This window comes from Procambarus clarkii, chromosome 56 (assembly GCF_040958095.1).
Source record: "Procambarus clarkii isolate CNS0578487 chromosome 56, FALCON_Pclarkii_2.0, whole genome shotgun sequence".
Classification (NCBI taxonomy): domain Eukaryota; kingdom Metazoa; phylum Arthropoda; class Malacostraca; order Decapoda; family Cambaridae; genus Procambarus; species Procambarus clarkii.
Window position 1 is genome coordinate 15,719,421 of NC_091205.1, and position 24,778 is coordinate 15,744,198.

Sequence of the window (24,778 nt, forward strand, 5' to 3'; positions counted from 1 at the left end):
GCAGTACTGTATTTCATTACTATCTTGCAGACTAGTCTCAGTAGCTAATTAGTTTAGATTCTTTAGTGGAATCATCAATGCAATAAACACCACATCAAATGCAGTCCACTTACTTCCTGGGAGAAGTTAGACACCTCATTAACTCTGAGGCAGCCAGCAGGAGAAATGGTGCAGTGGAAGAGTCTGGGATACAGCAGAGGTCTGTCTAGCTCGCGAACATTTTGGTATTCACCTTTACCACCGAGACCAGCCCAGAAGTCATCGCTTTCCTCCCCTTCAGCCACAACCTTGTACATGAATGAACGTTAATAAACCTCAAACTATAACTTTTTATTCTCTAATGGTGCTTTAAACAAACATTTATGATTCTTTTTGAGAGGCAAATACATTTTTTTATCAGAGTCCTTTTGAGAAGACTCTGAACAAATACTATAATGCTTCAGACCTTAAATTTGAGATTCTCTGCTGTAAAATATATTTTTCTATCAAGTGAAACAAGACTACAGTACTACCGGTTATTCTACTATATTTTGAAGATTTACCGAGAGATATTGTACTGTATACGGAATGAATAGTCTTTAAATTCTTCCCATGTTGGTATAATGTACTAGATTTGTCCAGAGACCCTATAGTTCACTAGCTATATAAGCAATCACATGCACTTCAAATAACATCATATATGCAAGTCATAAATGAGGTATCAATCGTCTTGATGCAGGTGGGACTGGTAACCTGATGGTACCAGTAAATGATGGCATCTTGTTTGGCTTTCACCAATTTACCATCATTTGTCCTAAGACATTCAAGAATATCTTGTTACAAGACTTCCTAAAAAGTTAAATATCAATTAGGACTTATAGGTCATTTGCTGAAGCTCTTCATCAGCTCAATACCAAATGAGAAGCAATGCAACCTAAGTTATTATCCCATTAAACTTACAAATGACCTAATTATATTAGGCCCCAGAAGTTCTGTATACTGGAGTCATTATATAATATACATTGTGTACCTATGATTACTCCATAGTATCATATCTCTAAGGTATGGTGTTTTAATAATTTTTATTCATATAACTTGACAAATAACAATATTGTTGGTGTCTTCAGGGTAGGAGTATGTACTGCAAGGAAGGTAAACCTCTTTAGAGGATATCATTGTCTCGAATGCCAATGAACCGTTCCCTCAATAATAGCATTTTTTTTTTTTATATTTCATTCCACCTAAAAATATTGGGTCCTGGGAATTCTCTCCTCTCATGTTATGACTGCCATGGGACTAATCATGTGCAAGAGTTCTCTCATTCCTGGGGAACAAAAGTTAACCCTTCTTTCAATTGTAGTGTCCCAGGTGTTTAGTTGATGGAGCAAATGTTTGGCACAATGACTTTGTAAATGACCAGTCTTCGCTAAAGTTAATAGTTTGACCTACATGCTTGAGTTATCAAGAAATCTTTGTATACTCTAAATGTAATATTTAGAGAGAAAATATCAAAATCACAAGTTTCCAAGCATTGCTGAACTGTAGCAGATGGTGATACTGACATAAGCATTTCTCAATACTGTACTGTACATCAGAATTTTTATTTTTCAAAGGAATATCTTGTAAAAGTAACTTATCCAAGTGTGCACGTATACCCACCTGCAGGTCACGATCAGGAGATACCAGCTCTGCAACCTTCTCGCCCATAGCCTTTTCCTCTTCACTTGCTCCCTGGATAGTCAAGGTAGGAGATTTTTTAAATACAGCGAATCATGAAAATATCCACTAAGCATTGCTCTACAAATCTGTTTCTCTCAAATACTGTAGTTATATAAATTTTTTTCCTTGTCAACTTTTGCTGCAATACCTGTATATTCTATTACAGCTATGAGTCCACAAATAGAGTTCAGCAATTTTACAAAGGCAATTAACTTAGTGAGAACTAAATCATGCTGTCAAGAAATCTAGCTACGTTAATGTGTTCAGTTTTTATACTGTTTTTTTTTTGTTTTTTTAATATTAACAAGAAAAAATATTTGGAACTAGTAAATCAGACCTTGCCAATCCAGAGGTAAGTTTTTCCTGGTGTTTCCAAAACGAACGCATCATCAGCATTGAGTGAGCCGGCCACCTCAGGCACCTGGACGGCGCGGGTGTCAAAGTCACACGTGCCACGCACCTGCAGCAATGATCACACAAATGTCATACTAAGCACATTAAATACTAGTACAGTATTTAAAAAATATATTCATGCCATTTCCCATAACAAGGTCATGTAATTTAAAGGAAGTAGATATAGCTTATAATAGGAAAGATACCGATGCTCTTGAAAAGCTGAACCAAACATCTTGCTTCAGCATTTGGTATATTTCTCAAATTAACTATTTTTGGCTGACTGGTATAATATTATATACCTTTTTTTTCATTAGTTTAATAATAAGTGCTCTATCAAGCTGTAAGGGATATCTTTCATATGCCTAAACAGAAATCTGCTGCAAATCAAAAGTTCAACTCCTACAGAGAAATAATAAAATACTGTACTTACCCGGAAGAGTCTTGTACCATCAACATCGTACGTGTCGTGGTCATGTACATTCTTGAAGCCAGAAGCCTTACCACCAAGGAATACCACCATACGACCTTAAAACATTTTTACCATTTTGTATTAATTCTGCTCTACACAAAAGGAGAGCGTTTTACACTTCAAGCCACAAAGTAGGTCATCAGATTTATTTGTTATGCAATAATAGTGAAGTAATACTAAGCATGTTACAAAATAATAAAAGTAAACTGACATTTTCCCATCTCAAATTTTAACTACAGAATAAATTTTATTTTAAAGTTCAGACCACATACTCTATTGTTTTTATTATCAATGAAAAATTATTAACTTACCCTTAAAAATTCTTAGGAAATGTGCTGGCTCATATCCTTGGACAAGACGCACTTGTACAGCCTTGCCACACAGCTCATTGTCGAGGCGAACGGTGTGAATAGCGGATGCAGCCCTCTCGTCCTGACTACTGGCACTTCCCTAAAAACAAGGAAATTAAAACAATCGGTGCATCACAATTTATCGTGGATTTGCATTTATACATTTCTAAATAACAAAATACTTTCTGCCATAACATTTCAATATTGTTAGTGCAATATATAAGCATTAAATATAAGGAAATGCTCTTTTCTGGGAGGTTTCAGTAGCTTCCCGGTGCATTGATTCTAGTATCACAAACGGTTGAAAAACAATTTTATCATTATCATTTTTCCCCTAGTACTAATATTATATACAGTAAACATTATCTAAACAAACAGAAAGGGCCAGCATATTAACTATAACTCATTTTAATTATTTTCTTTAAAAGTAGATTGTACTGTTCTTTCATTAACTGAAAATTCTTGATGTATCGTGTCATCAGGGTCAAGAATTTATGATTGGCTGTTCATCTTTTACAGTAACTTGCAAACTCCCGATGTATAATTAATGGCAACTAATTTGATAGCTTTAAAACTTGCCTGAAATGGTGTCAGTGGCTTTGTGAGAATGTACTATTTAAACAAAATTCGTTAAATAATAGCACCTTGTAATTTTAAACACATTGAGTATCACACAGCACAAGCTCAAAATAAACTTGAGGAAACTAAGATATCCAAAGTGTACAAGGATATGAATTAGATATCCTCTACCAAGAATGTCTAATTCTGATTATGATTGTATAATTTGAAAGTAAGCTTTTCCAACAGCACTGAACTTACCTGCCAGAAGTAAAGGATGTAACGCTGGTTGCCACTGATCTCGTATGTGTACTTCATGACGTAGGAATCCCCACCAAAGAAGAACCCATAAGCACTTTCATCGACAGGCTCAAGTTCAAAGTTCTCAATGCGCCAAATTTCAATCTGCAAAGATGGACACCAAAGTACAAAAATTTATTAACAGTGAATTTATGAACTTTTAAAAGCACAATATATAATGTGAAAATAACCACACTCGGAGACAATGAAAATATGAAATCTCGAAAAAAATAAAGTAAGGTAATGTGACACTTGAGGAAAAGTTAGAGTGCCAAAGAACAGACTAATGAGCATATAACCAAAAGTTAATTTTTTATAAACAGGCTCTTTTTTTTTTATTACAAACCTTGCCAGAGCCATCATCAGGCATGAAACCAAAGGCAGGACCTGCATTCTTTTGCAAGAGGCGGCGCTTCTCAGCATGCAGGGAGCTAACATTAAAGTCCGTCTCTGTAGCTGTAACTGAAGAGGACAATTGCATTAGTTTCACTTGCATTGTTAAATACCTGCAATACAGTATTCTGTTGGAGGAGCAATACATTTCATATCTCATAGTTTTGTAACCACATATTGGTATATAAAGTCTTCTGTAAATTATCTTATTTCTCGTTTGAAATTAGAAAGAGCCTGAAGAAAGAGCAAAAAGTGCAAATAACAAGTAGACATTTCTGTCACTACATAATATTTCATTTATATGAAAGTACAGTATACACATTTCATTCATGAAATTGGAAAATTCATAGGCAAGACATGCACTTTACATAAAGCCACTAATATGCAGAGCATTTCAGGTATAATGAAAACATGATTTGGGAGATTTATCATTTGTTAATCATGTCCCCTCTACATGATTCATTAGTGACATTTGCCTGTGTCAAGAAAAAAAGTAGAATGCAAAACCAAAATAGGGGATTTGAACAGACTCAAAACTGCACATCTGCAAGTAAAGCACCAGACAAAAGTTCAGCACACAGTGGCAGGCACCAACAGGGCAAATATCTTGGGCAAAGCCTCCCAACCTTGATTAGGAAGATGGACACTATTAAAAAATATTTGTTTAATTGCTCTACCAAGCAAGAGAGCTTTCAAGTCCACTGCAACAAGATGATGTGACAAGTGTGGTAATCTGTATATCCAGCAGCTGGCAGCTTTCTTTATAAGGAACAAAAAGGAGAATTGACAGTCGTGTTAAGTGCTGTCCAGATGCTCGCCTACCACGTCACATTAAACACAATATCTCATAAGTCTCGCATATATGAATGGCAAAATAGCTGCCACTTTCTAATAAAAAAAAGGCATTGCCAGCCATCCAGAAGATAGCAGGGTTTTGGCACTAAAACCAGAAATCAGAAGCGAGCCAAACTTCATGAGAATTGGATCTGCCTCATAAGCTTGGTCCATGTTTTGCAAGGAGAAATGTTTCAGGTCCTGCCTGATCTGAGGAGCAAGGAGACAAGATGTCAAATGTTTCTGAAAGGCCAGTTTATCATCCTCTGTATATGGATAATTCCCAAATCAAACTCAAGGAAAAAAATAAATTCATTTATAACATTCTTTGTGGGGGGATATAACTTTTTTCCCTATATGCAGGTACATGCTCTCTGGCCAGGAGATCTACATCCAAGGAAGATCAAAATAAAGCCAGACTGGTTCCTCTAATATCACTTCTGACAATGCTTAATCCTCAGCCACAAATGAAGATGGGCTAAGCTGGAAACCATAAGCCATCCTTTCTCCAGACAGAACAAAAGTTTTTATCCAGAGAACCATCCTATACTGTGGTAGATAAGTATCCTGCCACCTGTGAAAAGACTGAACCTAAGATGTACCCCACTGACTCAGACTCAGCATGCCCTTCTTGAGGTTATCTTGAGGTTATATTGAGATTATGTTGATATGATTTTGGGGCTTAGCGTCCCTGTGGCCTGATCCTCTACCACGCCTCCTTTTTGTTACACACCCCCAGGAAGCAACCTGTAGCAGCTATAACTCCCAGGTACCTATTTAGTGATAAATGAACAAGTACATCAGGGTGAAAGAAACTCTGCCCATTTGTTTCCGCCTCTGCCGGGGATCGAATCCGGGACCTTAGGACTACGAATTCCGAGTGCTGTCCACTCAGCCATCAGGCCTCCCTGCCCTTTTGTGACAAGGGCAGCACAGAACCCCCATCCTCTACACAACAATCCTCTTCTTGAGGGTCCCAGTAGTACAGTCGAGTTCGCTCTCGGCTCCCAATCGAGAATTCCGGGTTTGAGCCCGAGTGGGACAGAAATGGTTGGGAGGATTTCCTATAACCTAATGGTTCTGTTCACCTAGCAGCAAATAGGTACTCAGGAGTTAGACAGCTTATTGTGGAATTGCATCCTGGATGAGAGGGGGCAAGTAATTCAACCTTGGGGGGGGGGGGGGGACCTCGATATAAGCCTAACGTGAATAAATACACTGGCTGCCTGTCCCCGACACAATGAATTATTAATTACAACTATCTTGACATTGTGAGGGATAATCCAAATTTTTTAAGTCTCATAATCCAATGTGGGAGGATGGGAACCAATGTGCTTCAAGGCAGGTAGAGAAAGAGCCTGACCACCTTAAAACATAAAATACTGGTAGAAGAACACCCACCTACCAAACAAAAAAAATTCCAGGACTGAGGTCAAGCCTCATAAGATGATGTATCAATCAAGAGAAGCTAGATCCTCATCAAACATATGGAACCCTGTAAAGTATCGGAAAATCCGAGAACTGTGATACAGAGAAAATATTTCTTCAGTCTAGCTCTCAACACAGTGACAGCTTCATACACACTCCATTCTTAAGGTGGCTCAAACACAATACACATCACATGCACCTTTGACAAACACTGTTGGTAATTGCATTTATATATTGGTTTAAATTTACATTTATTACATTTTAATAAATATTTAACCCATATGGTGGTCTCATCTGAAAGGCCCAAAAATACTATATAGAGAAAATCAGTGCATTGCTATCAAAATAAAATTGGATGCATTGTCTTAATGTCAAATATTGAACAAGTTGTTACAGTACAGTATATTAAAAACAATTTCAATGCCCTTTCCCAAGGCAGTAATTTTTCAAATAAATATTCTTTGGATAACCAATAAAATCATTAGTTTAAAAAATTCACACACTGTATTCAACATTAAGTTAGGACTTGCCTGCTGACATTTGTCTCTGAGTAAAGACACGGCCAAGACCAAGTTGTTCTTGGGGCTCCTTCCACGTCTTGAAGTATGCTTTAAATACAGCCGGTTCCGCTTTCTCAACCACGCGTTGTACGCTCCTCCATTTGGGATATCCTTTCTTCTCCATGTAGTTGGCTAAAAATTGGATGTACAGTACAGTATTTTGAAATGCTGAAGTACCTGTTACTACTCATAAATACTTATCAAGTTTCTTGTTCATTGTCCTGAAGTTTCACATGTATACAAGGTAATGCAATAGAATAAACCTCAGCATTTGTGCATTTGAGGATAAGTTTATTAAAAAAAGGTTCCAAGCCTTGTATTACTGTATTATAATGCTTTATAGTATGGCCTTCAATCAGAACTGCTTTTATATTAGGATATTATCTGCAATTGTAAATACTGTACATACTACAATTGCAAGATTTACCATACACATATTTATTTTAAAAATCTCTAGACTTAGCACTTTGATGTTAATTAACATTATGCTTTAACCTGCCTTGCTTCTTGGCACTTTCTCATAATACAGTAATAACTTTCCTTACCTGCCATCTCCATGCTCTTGACTTTCTCCTTCTTGCTGGAGCCACTGCCAATCCACACGTACACCCCAGAGCCAGTGTCGAGAAGGAAGCAGTCCTAAAGAAAAGACGCATCATTACCAATCCAAGATTTTTTCTCGCTTGTGAAAAAGAGGTCAAAAGTAATTAAACATTGTTGTACGTCTTTAAGATTAATTACTAATTACCATAAAAGGTGTGTGTAGCTGGTGGCCACTTATGATCACTCATTTTTTCTTGTTCATTATTTAAAATTTAAAATGCCATCAATACAATTATGTTTTTCAAAGTAATTTAATCTGGCAGCATATTTAGTTATTACCTAAAAGGTAAACTATGCATATTTCATTATTATAGTCATTTTAAACTTGGAGATTCAAAACAATAAAGATTTAATAATTGAACAATAAAACTAACCACTTAAGCAGGCTACCACCGACTACCATACAACAAAAATAGTCTTTTACAGATACACCAACATATACAGAAAGAGTATAAAGAAGATGGCTAAACCTTAACACAGTAATTTAATCTAATAGCACCAGTGATATTAAATAGTCATACTTGATGTATAGTGCATTTGACAATGTACTGATGAGGTTACCCTACTTGACAAATATTACTCTGCAAGTACAGTAGAAGAGGACCAGATTTCACAAAGTCCAACATATAATGTGGCATATCTTACGAAACAATAATTACCGTGTGCAATGATCATGTGTTAATAAGCAGCTTATCATATATTGGTTAGTAATTCCCATATAACATGTGCATATCCCAACGAGTACCAAGCCGTTGAAATACTTACCTTGTAATTTACCGGCCAGGTATTTACCCATTAAATTTACCCATTTATTTACCTTATAATCAGAGCCAGGAGCTACCTTCTGTCAACATCTTATATTACAAGTGTGTCAAGACTTGTAAAATGAAGGTAAACAAACAGGACACCTCCATTATTCAGGACTTCCTGCATTTTATAGATGTGATATGAACTTTTAATTTCTGCGACATTGCAACATCTTGTGAATCAATGCTGATCATTTAAGGATAATATCCACTGCATTTCATGTTTAAATTAAGTCACATTGATGTCCTAAATAATACAGTTCCCCTGTTTGTATCCTGGGTGTATAATAATGACACATTAAGTAATAGAAAATGCAAGGCAACCAGCCCCAAGTACAGTAGTGACATGTTAGCTCAAAAGTGCCATGATACCTTCACTTCCTTTATCAAACAAACAACAAAGCCACGGAATAATGATGTACATGATGAAATGCAAAGCAACGTGATGAGATTAGTTTTGATGCTATTTATGAGAAAAAACAAAATTTAAGACTCAAATGTGCCAATTTAGCCTAATATTTGTTACAATAATGCACATACAAACTCCAAAGACGAAGTCGAGTGAACTACACTCACTAAATTTCACACATTTCATGAGCAGCAACTGAATTTCCTGGTTAAGAGAAATTCAATAACTGCTTGGAATTATTGCAACTTTGTGCAGTTAAGTTTGTAGCTATAAAACTGCATTTATAATGGAGATATGAAGTCAAATTTAGTAGTGTACATCTTTCACTAAAACAAAAGTCTGAAATTTCTCTACTGTCTGTGTTTACTGAAATTCTAATTACTCTGAAGATACAGTACCTAGGTTTCCTAAAATTTGATGTATTCTTAACTGATGCATTATGCGTGTGTTGAGTCGAGGTTTCATTCTTTAAAGTTGTTATATTTTGAACATTTCCAGCTCCCTGCAAGTGTGACCAATCACATACTTAACACTGAAGCACCTCACTGTCTGGCTGCCAAGGGAACAAGGTTGCTAAGCAGTTGAAGCAAATGATAACAAAAGACAAAACACATCACACTGGAGTTTTACACGTGAAATTGTGTGGGCTCTTTATCAAAACATGTATTCACTGCTACTTTGCCCATGTCCTTGGATGGGCTTGCACTAAAATAAAGCAGCAGGTATAAGTGTATAATTTGCAAGCACACAACTAGGAAGTGAGGAACGGTGCAAGTGAAGGCTCATTTATTTGCTGCGTTGCCATTATTCTTAGTGCTCTCATATTATAATATTGTGTTTTCAAAGACATGTCTGCTTCCCAAGAGGCATAATATGCTCAAGTGATGTTTAAATCAACGTTATCAACATCGAATCAATTTTACGTTTGCTCAGATTTACCCCACTGGACTACTTGATCACAAAAAAAAAAAATAAAAAAATTAGCACAGAGTATCAAACACTGAATCTGCACCTTGCAGGTACTTCCATTTTCCTTACTGAATATTAACGACATTTAATGTACAGTAATTTGAAACAAGTCATTTCAATAGCTGAAAAACAATTATGTCTTCAAATTGCTTAGGCAATGACTTTTCTTTGAAAATGTTATCAAAGGCATTATTAAACTTCATGTATTTTTCTGTTGCAAAGCTCAAGAGTCCCCAGTTGTAAGCGAGTTCTCATTCTGTCTAGTATGTGTTGGAGTCGAGCGTTACCCCAGCTACCCCCCCCCCCCACCCACCACATATGTAAGCAAGTAGTAAAATATTTCCTCTTTTTAATGTTTAGAATGCAACACATGAGTACTCTGTATTATATATACAAAACTACGTACTATTTAGAAATTTGTACTTGCAGAAGCACACATAAATTAACATGGATGCTGTGTATTATATGAACAAACAAACTTTTAGAAGTGGGGGCTATGTACAAGAAGCAATATGCAACCTACTGTACAGGTTCAGTAGGACTATATTTACCTGTCCTTCATCCTGTTGTTTGCAGAGGTATAAAGCCACAATCAATAGGTGCATTAAATGGATGAGGGAATAAAACAAATTGTAATTAACAATCATAAAATAAACAACAATGAAAAAGTAATGTAGTAATTGCAATTGTACTGAGTTGGGAGGTTCATAGACACAATTATAGGGCCAGTCTTCATCAAGCAGGGACAGATTAGGATAGGCTCTTTATTTGTAATTACTGTATTACAATAATTAAACAAAATATTTATTTTCTATTTCGTCCTTAATATCATTAGGGAAAATATGTTGACAACCGTAAAAAAAAAAAAACAAACAGGCGTGAGTAAATTTTGGGAGGAATATTATTCTCCTGGATAACAATTCCGTGTTTCGTGAAATAGCAAAGAAACATCGGTTAAGGCCAGGATGTGTGTTACAAAGGAATAAATAAAATATATAAATTCAGTAAATATAACACATTTGCTAGCGTTTCATAAACAAAATTCATTGCGACTAAAGAAAACATTAAGAAAAACTCTTATCCAAAAATGCCACCTGGATGACAACAGCTGTGTCAAAAGAAGTCAAGTGGAATACTACACGGAAAGCTCAGCATAGCAAGAGCTATATGGTCAGCATGCTAAATGAGGCAGAGGCGGTGGGGAAAGATCTTAAGAAAGATGGGGGCAGTCTTGATGGAGAGGAAGGTAGATGTCTCCTGAAGGAGAGGAAAAGAAGAGGGTGTCTCAAGAGAGAATAATGACAATTATATAGGAAGATCCAACAATAGGCAGAGGGGTGAATTGGGAATAGAAGTGCAAGTTTCTGAATGAGGAGGAGAAAGAAGAGAGGCTGAGACGAGGGGTGAAGGTGGAATGAGGGCAAGATGCTAGAGCTTAACAATGCTGTAGGATATGCATACATGCCTGTGGCTTGGGTGAGCCAGGTTCTCCAGCACTACAAATTAGACATTTGTGTTAAGCAGGAAGAGTGAAAGTATCCCAAATAAGGGAGGGGATAATCCAGAGGTGGGTTGTGTTGATGGGAAAAAGGGTGGGCTTTGAGAGAAGGAGTCAAAGATATGCTATGAAAAACGTTTGTATTGTCTTTTAAATACCTTAAATAAATTAATTCACACTGTCTAGCAGATGTAATCATGCACACACATTAAACAAATACCATACATAAAACTGAAGTCATCAAAAATTTTAAACAATATATATTACTATGTTAGAATTGATATAGGGATACTGGAGAAGAGGCGGATAGGTTTACATTTTCACCTTGATCCAGCGTGTGTGCATATTACACTATATATGTAATATGTATTATATACACTGCTTACATATTTCAGTAATCTTGATTCATTAACTATGTAAAGTATGCTTGGCACATTTGATAATGTCTCAAAAATAAACTTATGTCACCTCCAGAGACTGTAATGAATGATGATGATTAATACATAACTAAATTGTTCCTATTAATGTTTTGGCCAATTTGCCAAACCCGATGACATTATCATTTATTTCAAATACCTGTACATGCAGAATATAACCTAAACTTCTGTATTTCAAAATGAATGATATTTTCTTTTTGCCTATTTTTACTTTAAACAGATTCTATTATTGACCTAAAAGAGTTATTGAGGTTTTGTTATGAAAGCAAGAGAGGGCTATGCTACAAGTAGAACTGACAGGCTGGAAAGAACATCCCATCAGAAAACCTTGATACATTAATCCAGAAACAAGATTATCATGACAGACTCTGCAAAATGTACAGAATGTTTTGACAGCATTGTCAAGATATTATACGAGTGTGAACACGAGTTTTAAAATTTTTAGTAAAACTTTTGGGGACCATGATAATCCTAAGTACAATCCTTCTACACTTGATAATGGGAATTAAAGCCATCCAAAATATGTTGACAAACTGCACCAAATTTGATCGTCTGAAAACCTCGATACGTCGGAAGGGGTCCGGTCCCAATACTGTGATAGTATCAGAGTTCCACTGGATTAAAACGTTGTACTTTCATGTATAGTCTTTAATTATAATTTAAAATTTTCTCAAAATTTAGTACCAAATCTTTGCTCTGCACTTAACAGCCACTACAAATTTGGCCTATTTTTTTTAAATTATTACTGCCAATACAATTCAGAAATAAGTAATCCAGCAAAAATCAGCTGAAGCAAAGTAGTGTGAGGGATGGATGTGTGGGGAAAGGCGGCATAGGGGGGGGGGGGGCAGAATGGGGGGAGGGCGGCATGGGGGGAGGACCATTATAAACAGTTTACATAATAGTGGCTTCAATAGTGTGTGTAACTACTGTCCCTACAATTATACATTACTCTTACGTTCTTTTGAATACAAATTATTATATAAAAGGTGGTATGAGGGAGGGTGGCAGCAGTGTGAGGAATGGTATTTCCAAGAGAGAAGTTAACAGAAGCTTAAGTCACATTACTGTCTTAACAAGCCTGTTTTGCGATGTGTTCATGGCACCTCTTAACTCAGTTCTTAAGATGAATAGTAAGGTGACCAACCTGACTTATATAAACATAAATAATAAACACACTTTAAATATAGGTACTGTACTGTACTCGCAGAATCCATTATTATATCTAGTTTTAAAAGTTTCAGTAAATGTCTTCACGTCTTTCCTTAAAGATGGTATATTAACCAGTCCTGAGGTGAGGCACATAAGCTTTATCTAGCAGAGAAAATGTGATTGTGGTGTCGGGTGGGAAAACATGTTAAAACTGCCCTGAGAACATTGGAGTAAAAGCAGAGGACCGAGTGCTGGAAAGTAATATCACTGTACACACTTCAGTTATAAAAAATATTCTAAGTCAAGCCATAACTAATTATGTTTATCATCTCTTGTACAAGTGTTTATTTTTTTTAAGATTCTAGTGACTTTTCTTTTATATTACCATTTATCTGAAAAAAAAAAGTGTGACCGATTTCATAAATTTTCATTACAGAACTTTAAACCGTTGTGGTAACCTTTTGATTGTAGCGAGGAAGCAAATGTCATCATTTACTCTTAAAATATATTTCATAAACCAAAATGAAATGAAAGCAAAAACTAATAATATATGAAAGCAAAGCTTAATCTCTACTTAGTATGGCTTACACCCCTAAAGAATCGTTATCATCATCATTCTACTGTTTGCCAGGATGTTCACACATGCTTAACGTCAACCACTGAACACTGGCAGGACGCATACTACATCCTTTTTATTCCACAGAAAATATATCTTCATTTTAACTATCATAAATGAAAAATAACCTAAAAAGTCTTATAATTATCATGATTTTTGTGGTATTATAAGATTATATTGTTCAAGGATAAATTAATTCAACTTACACCAGAGTTCAGCATGGACTGTTCAAGTGGTTTCTCACCAATCATACGTGTCTGGATCACACCATCACCATCTTCAAATATGTGGTGCAGTGTCACTACACTCTGTGGGCAAAATTGGGTGTTAATCAACACTTCATCTAATTCAAAATTTCCATCATAAAAAATAATTAGCCAAGAATGCCCTCGTATACATATGTATAAGATGGCTTCCACAAATACATACAAGATCTTTAAGTGTGTAATGCAGTGACACCACATTCTGCTAACCAAATCATGCATTAAGTGTTTGTTGAAGCCTGAATGCATGAAGAGCATAAAGTATCTTCACTTAAGCATTAGAAAGATATATCTCCCAAATCTACAGCGGCGCTCAAAATGCCAATTTAAATTTGTCATTTATGCCGAATAAAAACGACAAGAAAACTATTACCAAACTCTGCCACCAACTGTGAAGAAAGACACAGCTCTATACATGCACATCTGATAGTCACAATTAGCATTGCGATATTTGATGTTACACTACATGAAGCTTTATCAGTTTCTGCTCATAAATGTCTTATTCAAAGCATTTAGTTATCTAATTATTATTAGCACTAAAATGAAGAGCTTGATCATTTTTACTGCATGTCATTTTCAGAAATATCATTGAATTTTCTTAAGGTTTTATCTGAAAAGGATAATTTACAAACAGTAATGGTAATTTAACAAGTTTATCATCATCAGTTATCTTTATCATGTAAAGGATAATACAAATTCATAATCCACGAATACAAGTGTCCATGAATATTGTAACGAATTGGAGTTGGGCCTGTATAGTTTCTTGACTCGAGGTTGTATTGTATAGTGACAAAAATTATCCAAGGACTAGGATGACTCATACAGTACCACGAACAGTTGAAGGCTCCAGGACTTGCATAACAAACTAGACACAACGGGCTCATTGAAAGCCACCCCCCCCCCCACCAAAAAAAAAAAAAAAAAAAATTAAGAAACTGAAAGATATTAATCCAGCCCAACTTTAAAAAAGGTCTTTCACTTGCAACTCACAAGGGACATAACATGGGAGTGTGTCACCTATAGGGTAATGAATCGTCTGCACACCAAAGCTAGGACGGTACTCCAGTTCAATATTAAACTGAAAAAATCCACATGAAATATTATGGGGTTTACTTTTAACAAGCCAGTGGCTTTCTTTCTCTGTCGAGCTCACTAGAGCTTGTGGCCCTCATGTAAATTCTGTAAATATAATTACCGAATCTTCTTTCTTTGTCAGTATTTCCTTCCAAACCCTTCAAGTGCAGCTCTAATAGTTCCTCCTTCTCTTTTCTTTATTTATTCACTGTAGTACTTGTTTCTTTTATGTTTTTACCCATGATTTTTAATAATCAATTAAAAAACAAAGTTTTTAATTTATAAAACACGTGGCAGCATAATTTAAGCGAACACTTACCACTTCAGAACGTTCAAATTCAGCATCATCAACACCAGTGTCTTCATCAGCAACATCATCAGGAGAGCCTCCACCCAGACCAGCAAAGAACTCTTCAATCTCACGACCTGATGCTGTTTCATCTATGGACATGCAAAGCAAAATCATAAATTATATACAGTATACTTATACTGTACTAGATGGGGTACCTAGGTCTCCCTCCACCTCCCCACCTCTTTTTTCCCTTCAGTTCCCCTCTCTGCTCTTCTGAATCTTCCCCTCTATCTCCCTCTCCTCTCCCCTATCTTGCCCCTCTTTTTCCCTATACTTGAACATCCCCCCCCCCTCCCCATCTCTGTCTCTCACAGGGGGCTATAGATGCTGATATTTCTTGAAGCACTTGGGCTTCAAGAAATTTCTCTCTCAAGGGGTCTTACACGTGACTCAAGGATTCCCATGCAATAAGCTACACTATGCCTGATCAAGTTATTTGGTTATGTGTGTGGTTATTTGACAAGTACAGGAAACATTTTTGTGATTAAAATAATGTTTAAAGGCGGCACCCATATATTGACAAACTCTACAAGAAAGATTAAATTTAGAAGAGAAAAAAGGAATTTAAACCTTTCATTTAGGAGAAGTTATGAACAAAATTTACTATGTTTTATTTAGAATAGTAAAGAAATAATATATAGTTTTAAAAAATCAGAAATATACAGTACTAATAAATCATGATTCATACATTACACAGTAAATGTTTATATAAAAGATCAACACTAAACTGTATTAGTGTATTAGTGTACTGTATACAGTGACTTCGTGCACAACATCCATTCATCAAGCAGTAAACACTGCTATTGTAAACAGAATAGTTCAGTAAATTTATAATGCAAAACATTACCGAATGCTAAGTAACTGAATGCCTTCTGCAGCACAAGAAATACCAAAGCCCAAACTCTTTAACAAATCAAATGTAACATACTTCGCTTACTCACCAATAACAATAACTTTAGATTTGCCAGCATGATCATCATCCCGCACAGCATTTGCAGCCTGGATGGCCTTAAGTCGCTCCATTCTCCTGCTGCTGGGCCCCATGTACGCATACACAGTCGTACGACAGTCCAGGATGAAGCAATCGCCTTTGTTCATGGATGCTACATTTGCTTCAACCTACAATAAAATCCACAATGCCTGAATACTGGGGCAGCATGGTATGTACACCACTGAAATAATAATACAAATCATCTCTATGAATTTCATCCGAGTTACTTCAACATAACAATTCAGATTCATGGCTTATTTACTTTTGCAGTTGAGCACAATTGTTAGTAATTTTATATTCTAAAATTTCAAATACCTGAAGGCGATATTGAACAATGAAAGTACAATCTTAGTAACAAATTATGTTTAGCTTTATTTTGTATTTTTTTACCAGAAGTGAATACCACAGCAGCAATGACCTAACTGTTTCAGCTGTAATAACTTGGTCTTACAGGCCACATTTCAGGGTAAATACAACCAGTGTACATTACTGTATCTCACATTTCTGTGTTAAGCCTATTGGTTGATAATACAACAGTGAAATGCTGCCTTCAAATTCTTTAAAAATGTATATAAATTTCTTGCTTGTATGAACTCTACAAAAGGATTATTTTATGAGAGTGACCAAAGTATATGACAACAAAACTTGAACCATTTTTTTTATGCTAAGCCTTATGAACACTTTTTCAAGACATTTGGTATACTTAATTACCATAATGCATTTAAATCAAACGTATTAATAACAACCTGTTTGATGCGGACATTCCTGCGTCCCTTGACGTGGAAGAGGCGAGCAGGGTAAGGTTCATCAGGATCCACATGATGAAATCCAGAGGCAACACCTCCCTTCAGGTATCTCACACCTTTCTTGAACCTTTACAAGGAAAATCAGTATTACTGTAATGGTCTAGAACCAAAGAAATCCTCTGTAAAAAGGTAGCTTTTTGTACTGTAATTTCTTATGGCCCATTGCTCTTATCAGCTTAAGATGTTTAATGAGGAAAATGGAGCTAATGTGGTATTAGTATAACAAGATACTTAAGAATTTGAAAAATTAAAAACATTTAAAACAAATTCAATGTTCTATGTGAGAATTTTTGACCTGTGGCTATATGCATTAGACCATGTCAAGGTACAATAAGTAGAGTAAACTCCACTACAGTACTGTATATATATATATATATATTTTTATCAAACTAAATATGCAGCTAGCACAACAATGATGTAATAAAATGCCAAGCAAAAATTTACTGAAGTCCCTCTTGAAATAAATCCAAGTCTAGTACTGAACATGTCAAAACCACTAACCTGGATAGGAAGAGGGAGGACTCGTGGCCCTCCACCTCTCTGTGTTGAACAGGTACGCCACCCAGCTGTTCATCCAGCTCCACTGTCTTGATGGCTGCCGCACCTGCTTCATCCTGAGATTATATTTACACATCAAAATCAAATATATGCCAAGAGGCATATATATCTAGATGATTTTTTCCTCTTCATATATATTATGGGTACTATATGCTGGCTTCACATTGATGGGGACAGGAAGCCAACAGGTTTATTGCAGGTTCCCCCCTAGACTAATGAATGACCTTCGGCCGAATGCAACCCACAACACACATTTAACTCTCAAGTCCTTATTTACTGCTATGTGAAGAGAGGCATATTATACATAAAACTTACAGGGTGAGATTATGAATCTATTATTTGTACTTTTAAGGTGTGGGCAAACGGTGAACAGATACCGTCATTATTATTAATAGCATATCATTAATAGCAGTATTTTCATCACATTATAAAAGATGGTTTGACCATATTGCTCACATTACTGTAATGTAGCTCATTAAATTAAAACAAGCAAATGGGTGTTGTGGAATATTTATGAAGAAATATTAATGCTATTATCTGCTGTGCTTGCAGAATACTGTATCAAGATTAATTACTGTCAATGTTTAGTTCTAGTGGATGCATCCATTAACATTGGGGTCAAGGATGAAATGGGTACAGAAGATGCATTCCAAGACCAAAAATTGTATTATGCACAAATTTGAAATAATGCTTGTACTGTACTGTACTGCAAAATTTAAGTTATTGACCCACTGCTGTACTTAAGGTGAGATGGGAAGATCAACTAAAAATATCACCCATCACAACTGATAGATCCCAGTTGTAAATTAAAGTACTACTGTACCAATATAGTACACCAATATCTTTCAGGTTTGGATTAAAAGAATATAATTCATATATATATATACTGTACTAAGCTTAAAAACAACCAATTTGGTTTATATGCCTGTGGTAAGGAGTACATATGATAAAGGTGCGCACAACAGTCACTTGACAACTTACCTGTGATGACTCCGAGCCCAGCCAGAAGTGCAGGTCCCAGCTCAGGTTCCCGTTGATATCATTTGTCTGAAGAAAGTAAATTTTGGTAATCAAAAGTAATTATAGGAGAATATAAAAGCTTATTTTCTGTAATGTACTTCATTTTGTCTGGAACAGAATGTGTGCACACACTTTTTATATAGGAATTTAAAAAAAGAGAGAGGGGGTCCAGGCTCCTGTATAACCCTAGATATAGTGGGGGGTCCAGGATTGCTTTCCTTATCTTTCTAGTTTTTGGGTCTAAGTCTGCTCCTTCCCCCACCTCTAGGACTGCTCCCCCCCTTAGTGGTGGTGGCGGGGGGGTGTCTAGGACTACTCCCCCCCCTTAGTGGTGGGGGGGGGGGTGTCTAGGACTGCTCCCCCCCCAGTGGTGGGGGGTCTAGGACGACTCCCTCCCCCAGTGGTGGGGGGGTCTAGGACTGCTCCTCCCCCAGTGGTGGGGGGTCTAGGACTGCTCCCCCCCCCCCCAGTGGTGGGGGGTCTTGGACTGCTCCCCCCCCAGTGGTGGGGGGTCTTGGACTGCTCCCTCCCCCCAGTGGTGGGGGTCTAGGACTGCTCCCTCCCCCAGTGGTGGGGGTCTAGGACTGCTCCCTCCCCCAGTGGTGCGGGTCTAGGACGACTCCCTCCCCCAGTGGTGCGGGGGTCTAGGACGACTCCCTCCCCCAGTGGTGGAGGGGGTCTAGGACGACTCCCTCCCCCAGTGGTGCGGGGGTCTAGGACGACTCCCTCCCCCAGTGGTGCGGGGGTCTAGGACGACTCCCTAGTAACACAGAAGCTTAAACAGTTACACAAGTCGCATCTCAAGGGCAAGGAGGGCGATGAAGCTTGAGCAGTCTCAACAGTAGTGAATGGAACGAAGATCAAACACAGCATCAGAGAAGATGAATGGCGATGGATGGTTTCCCGCGTTCGCGAGATGATAAAAGTTACCGAGTTCATAGATTGGAGTAGACCTATGTAACTCCAGAGCTGTGTTGCTCATACGAGTGAGGGGGCAGGGGGGCCTGGTGTAGGGGGGTAGCAACTGTTATAGAGGCAGGTGTAGGGGAGGGGGGTAGATGTAGTGTAGGTGTGGTAGTGGCAGGGATGGAAACAGTTGTATGGGGGGTAGACCAGCAAAGCACTGGAGATATAATGAAGGGAAAGAAGAGATACACACAACCAAGACGTTGGTGAGTATACTCACATAGAGGACGATGTAGGAGTCACCCTGGTAGAACTGGCCATACTTCTCCTTAGGGTAAGGCACCACTGTGAAGTTCTGTTGAACAAAATAACAATTAGAACAATGACAATATAACAATGACTAGATATTTAATACACCAAACAGTTGATTCACTCTTGGAGGAACTTGAATGGTGTCGTTTAATGGCATAGTTAATTACATTTATTTGTGATAGATGTATAATTAGTGTCGATTAATATACTTTCTAAGGGATTTATAATTATATCTATTAAAATAATTTTTGAAGCATTTATAATTAAACGTCTTGCACAACTTGCAAGAATACAACACAGTAGACGGTAATTTCCCAGAACATTGATTTTTGTATAAAGTTCTGATTAGCAGCAGAAAACCCTGGTAGCGACCAATCAGCCTCTGGAACCAACCAATCAAAGCCTAGCAACAACCAATCACACCCCCTGGCCGTATTCAACGCAATACTAGGCAATATATCGTATAGATTTTCTCAAAGCCTCAACTTGGCTCAAGGGACCCAATTGCTAGGCTACGCACAAATGCTTTATATATATATATATATATATATATATATATATATATATATATATATATATATATATATATATATATATATATATATATATATATATATATATATATATATATATATACTGCAGCACTGTACATTCTAACCGTGACAAATATTGAAGCGGTCTAGTGCATAGACAATTCCAATCTTTGTTTTCATTATTTATTTACTTATATACAAGAAGGTACATTGGGTTTGTGAGAATACATTGCATAGTACAGTATTTACAATCTTGTAAAGCCACTAGTACGCGCAGCGTTTCGGGCAGAATCGTTATATATTATATCGAATTATATCGTTAGCATCTTGATTGATAGAGATTGCAACTATATTGTTAAATGTAACGGTTAAACTAAAATACAATTTTTTTTTTCAATATTTACATAAGTCTGGTGAGGGTGGTGGTGGCGGCGGCCGACCTCTCCCCTCACTGGAACACCACCCTCATGTGCTGATATAATTACATGAATTAACCAATTACTTGGGTTAATGACTAAAACTAATTAATACTTAAACTAATTACTTTAATTGCGTTTCTCATCCGCTGGTCATTCTTTAGGCACTATTTAAGGACACGTTAAAATATTCGTCATAGTGGAGGGCGGATTTATTGGCATTTTGATGCTGTGTTTATCGTGAAAGTAATATAATATCCGATGAGTATTTATAACTTTAAACTGTAAATAAACAAAGGCAAGATATAAAAGATGGTTCGAGAAACTTTATTACAACACCTTGAGTTCCCGACCTCTCCTGCCTGACTTAACTGGCTGTTATAGATTCAGTTACTGAGAACCAAAAGTTCCAAGTAGCACGGGCTATGGTGAGCCCGTAGTGAACTTACCTGGCACAGGAGCGGTGCTGTAACTGACCTAACTGGCCCAGCATGAGGATAACAACAGCATCAGCCTGTGAGAAGGTGAGGTGTGGGTTACGGGTCCATCAGGCTGCAAGAAAGGGTGCAGACGGGACCCCTATGAACGAACGAGGACACGCAGATATATTTACGTGCGCGGGAGGCCATATGAGAGTGTGGGATTGATTGATTGAGTGATTATTAAGCCACCCAAAAGGTGGCACGGTCATGAATAGCCCATAAGTGGTGGCCCTTTGGAGCCATTACCAGTATCAATAGATGATACTGGAGATCTGTGGAGGTGTGACTGCACCCTGCGTGACGGGAGATGTCTCCCGTGGAGTGTGGGGGAGCGTGCGGCGATTGATAAAAGATTAAGCCATCCAAGAGGTGGCACGGGCATGAATAGCCCGTAAACCCAGAGCGTGCGGGAATGACGTGGGGCGGTGGTAGGCGTGGGCGGGTGGGTGGAGTGTGCAGGCGGGCGTGACCCCACCCTGCACTGTACACAACAATGGCTGCCAATCCATCTTGTGACTGTCCGATAGACCATTCTTCACTGCGCTCACACACGAGGCGCCGCGATTTATAGCGTAGCGATTTTCGTTATCGGGAGAGAATGCTCTCGCCATTCAGGCTGAGAGGTGCTACCCCCCCCCCCCCCAGGCTGGTAGAAGTTATTTCCACACCGAGAGACGCTACACGCATCTATAACAGGTGTTCCACCCGGCGTATGAGGCGTTTGGAGGTTTTGAGTTATCATGCAAAACCTGCCAGAACGTTCTACTGGAAAATTAACAAAATCACAAGGGCCGTGATGAAGGTCTCGAACCTACGTCAGAGAGGATCCCAGACGCGCCTTATTCGACTGTGCCACGACGTGGTCAAAAGATTTGAAATCGGGAATGCAACTGCCCTCACGCGGATCCTGCAGTCTCTCCGAGACACAAACCAGGATTTTACACAATTCCCCCCATGCACCCACCCGGGCCTGTCAATTTTGACCATGTCATGGCAGTCTATTAAGGCGCGTCTGGGATCCTCGCGGACGTAGGATCGAACCCCTCATCACGGCCCTTGTGTATTTATTCATTTCATGCATCACCCTATTGTGATTGTGTTGCTGCTGGAAAACCTTCAGTCAGTAGCAGGAACCACCAAATTATTACCGTGTGGTCCCCGGACGAGGTGTTTCAGGTGGTGTACGAGGGAGAGACGTGCACAGGCCAGGCTTCGTCGTGTGAGGCCATTCATGGCAGCATCCTTGGAAACGCCAGCAACTGGGACATATTCCTTGAACATGGATGAATCGGCAGACAGCGAGTGAGTAAATGGGACAGTCTAGAAGGAGCCAGCTAGTAAAACTCTGCTGATAACACGTTTCTGGAGAGGCCAGTGTCTTACTGTCGCCATGATGCTAGCTAGACCTACTGCATTGATTGATTGATGGATTAACCCACCCAAGAGGTGGCACGGGTATGAATAGCTCATAAACAACTGCATGTTGCAACCTAGTTGGTATTTTAATACATCGTCCAGTATCAGAAAATACAGCATCCTCTAGACGCGTAATAAGTTAAGAGTGAAATCTATTAGGGAATAACACTAAACAAGAGAGAATAGTAACTTTTATATATAAAGTCGTGCTAATATTTCTATCATGATCTTATGGCGAAAGTGGCCATAATTCCGAGGGTAAGAGTATCCTAGTGCCTTGTTGCAGGTTTAAGTATCAATAAAATAACAATGATTGTTTATAGTAACGTTTCCTTCCCATATGAACCCGTATCCCTGTGTTGTAGGAACTTATTTTTTTTTTGTTTGCAGGGATATTCCCGCGGGGGCCCTAAGCCTCTGGCTGGCCCACTAAGTGTTACTTGTTCCTGTTTTACTTAGGCGGAGTACGAGTATTTAAGACTCGTATGGTCGCTTCAGTAAGATTTTGTAATTCTGTGCAAACAATTATAAATATATATTCAAAATAAAAATTTTAATTTGAAAATAATCAGTGCGACAGTTCTCAGTCTTTCTGATCTTCATGGAGGGAATAGACTGGCGGGTGAGGGTAAGCACCCGGTGGACGGATTGCCATGAAAGTTACCAGTTAATTGATAGGACCAGGAAGCGAAACTCGCCATAGTATGAACAAGACTGATAAAAGTCGAGAATGGATAACGTGCTTGATACGAAGCCTTCTTGCCTAGCATTTCAGCATTACTCATGAAGCGTGTATTGGTTGACGTTGCTACTTACAAACTGTCCATCCAATAAATTGAAATGCATAATTAGGGATATCAATAGTGGGAGACCTTGTCGGTAGTGACGTGTGGGGCTGACGTGTTAATTAAGTGATGGGACTGCGTCTGAACTCCCCCACCCAACCCCCCCCAGGATGCAACCCCGCAACAAGCTGACTCATGGGTATCTATTTACTGCTGGGTGGACAGGGGCATGAGGTGATAGGAAACGCACCCAACCATTTCTGTGCCGTCCGGAATTCGAAGTCTGAATTCTCTATTGAGAGTCAAGAACGCGCCTGACTACTAAGGGACCCTCCTTATCTTACTGATATAGGCTTTGTTCAAGAATGAGTTTCAAATCCTTGAAATATACCAACTCATTTCCCTGGTTAGAAAGTAGTTTTTGTAACTATGTGCTCCATAGTACAAAGATTGCCGTTCTGAGCAATTAGATTACGAAGGCACTTCGTATTAATCACTCTATAGAATCGGAAAAAATGAAGCTAAACAATTTAAATATTCCTAGGCCTACTATAGCACACACATGTACTATATTAGGCCTCGGATATTTTATATTAAGTCTAGGAAGGTTAGTTTATTTTCTCTTTGCAACAAAAGAAATAGTTATTCCCAGTTTGTCCAACTCAATAGTGCCGATTTCTACTTTCTAATTTCGTTGTATACGTCAGTATATATATATATATATATATACTATAGTGCTCATCGTTACTATAAATACTCCCAAAACAGGAGGACATGCTGAATATACGTATAACTGTCTCATCGTCCATAGTCTTACTGAAGACTTGACAAGTTCTTGGTTCCACAAATGGTCCTGCGTTCCGCATTACAACGGCTGAGATAGAATGACTCCATTTATATCTCTTAGACATCTCGTTGGCTTTCCAATACACTTGGGAGGAGTGGCTGCTGCCTTCTGCTGCCTCAATGTGGGCGTCGGGAAGGTGAAACCTGGCGTGGCGCGTCAACCACAGAACATGGAATCACTTCTACCTGCCACACTCCCGCCCGAAGCCCACACCTGCCAGACTCCCGCCCGAAGCCCACACCTGCCAGACTCCCGCCCGAAGCCCACACCTGCCAGACTCCCGCCCGAAGCCCACACCTGCCAGACTCCCGCCCGAAGCCCACACCTGCCAGACTCCCGCCCGAATGAGTATATGGCATGATGCAACTCTCGTCATACACAAGACCATTTGCCAACTTATTTTAAAACCTAACTAACCGAGCCCAATACAGTCTAAACTAAAGTAACACATCCTAACCTAACAATAAACATACGGTTTTAACAAGAGAAAACGAGCTTTGTCGAACCTAACCGTGAAAGATTGAACCAAACCCCCGCCGCC

The 24,778-nt window shown here is 38.3% G+C and overlaps 2 protein-coding genes across 8 annotated transcripts in view; both read right to left on the reverse strand.

Moving 5' to 3' along the window:
• Nucleotides 1-19,875, reverse strand: part of LOC123770646 (gelsolin, cytoplasmic) — a 33,017-nt gene extending 13,142 nt beyond the window's left edge. For 2 of the 7 annotated variants that reach the window (XM_069305756.1, XM_069305755.1), the window contains exons 1-17: nucleotides 19,727-19,875; nucleotides 18,502-18,567; nucleotides 17,464-17,576; nucleotides 16,903-17,029; nucleotides 16,107-16,284; nucleotides 15,133-15,254; nucleotides 13,683-13,784; nucleotides 10,325-10,336; nucleotides 7,532-7,625; nucleotides 6,957-7,118; nucleotides 4,118-4,233; nucleotides 3,733-3,876; nucleotides 2,875-3,013; nucleotides 2,525-2,619; nucleotides 2,036-2,158; nucleotides 1,639-1,710; nucleotides 114-287 (exon numbers count right to left, since the gene is read on the reverse strand). In XM_069305756.1, coding sequence (XP_069161857.1) covers nucleotides 114-287; nucleotides 1,639-1,710; nucleotides 2,036-2,158; nucleotides 2,525-2,619; nucleotides 2,875-3,013; nucleotides 3,733-3,876; nucleotides 4,118-4,233; nucleotides 6,957-7,118; nucleotides 7,532-7,625; nucleotides 10,325-10,336; nucleotides 13,683-13,784; nucleotides 15,133-15,254; nucleotides 16,107-16,263 — 1,512 coding nt within the window. In that variant the 5' untranslated portion in view covers nucleotides 16,264-16,284; nucleotides 16,903-17,029; nucleotides 17,464-17,576; nucleotides 18,502-18,567; nucleotides 19,727-19,875. The remainder of the gene's footprint in view (nucleotides 1-113; nucleotides 288-1,638; nucleotides 1,711-2,035; nucleotides 2,159-2,524; nucleotides 2,620-2,874; nucleotides 3,014-3,732; nucleotides 3,877-4,117; nucleotides 4,234-6,956; nucleotides 7,119-7,531; nucleotides 7,626-10,324; nucleotides 10,337-13,682; nucleotides 13,785-15,132; nucleotides 15,255-16,106; nucleotides 16,285-16,902; nucleotides 17,030-17,463; nucleotides 17,577-18,501; nucleotides 18,568-19,726) is intronic. The other 5 variants (XM_069305758.1, XM_069305760.1, XM_069305759.1 and 2 more) reach the window with 3 other exon arrangements.
• Nucleotides 16,864-22,581, reverse strand: LOC138353173 (gelsolin, cytoplasmic-like). Its single transcript, XM_069306042.1, has 5 exons — nucleotides 22,573-22,581; nucleotides 19,727-19,801; nucleotides 18,502-18,567; nucleotides 17,464-17,576; nucleotides 16,864-17,029 (listed from the first exon to the last, which is right to left on the reverse strand). Exons 1-5 carry the CDS (start codon nucleotides 22,579-22,581, stop codon nucleotides 16,864-16,866), a joined length of 429 nt encoding a protein of 142 aa, XP_069162143.1.
• Between the last annotated feature and the right edge of the window lie 2,197 nt (nucleotides 22,582-24,778).

Coding starts and splice junctions, on each gene's coding strand:
- LOC138353173 (XM_069306042.1), bottom strand. Junction 17,577..18,501: donor TGGGCTCGGAGTCATCACAG/GTAAGTTGTCAA, acceptor ATATAATCTCAG/GATGAAGCAGGTGCGGCAGC. Junction 17,030..17,463: donor TCCTCCCTCTTCCTATCCAG/GTTAGTGGTTTT, acceptor TTCCTTGTAAAG/GTTCAAGAAAGGTGTGAGAT.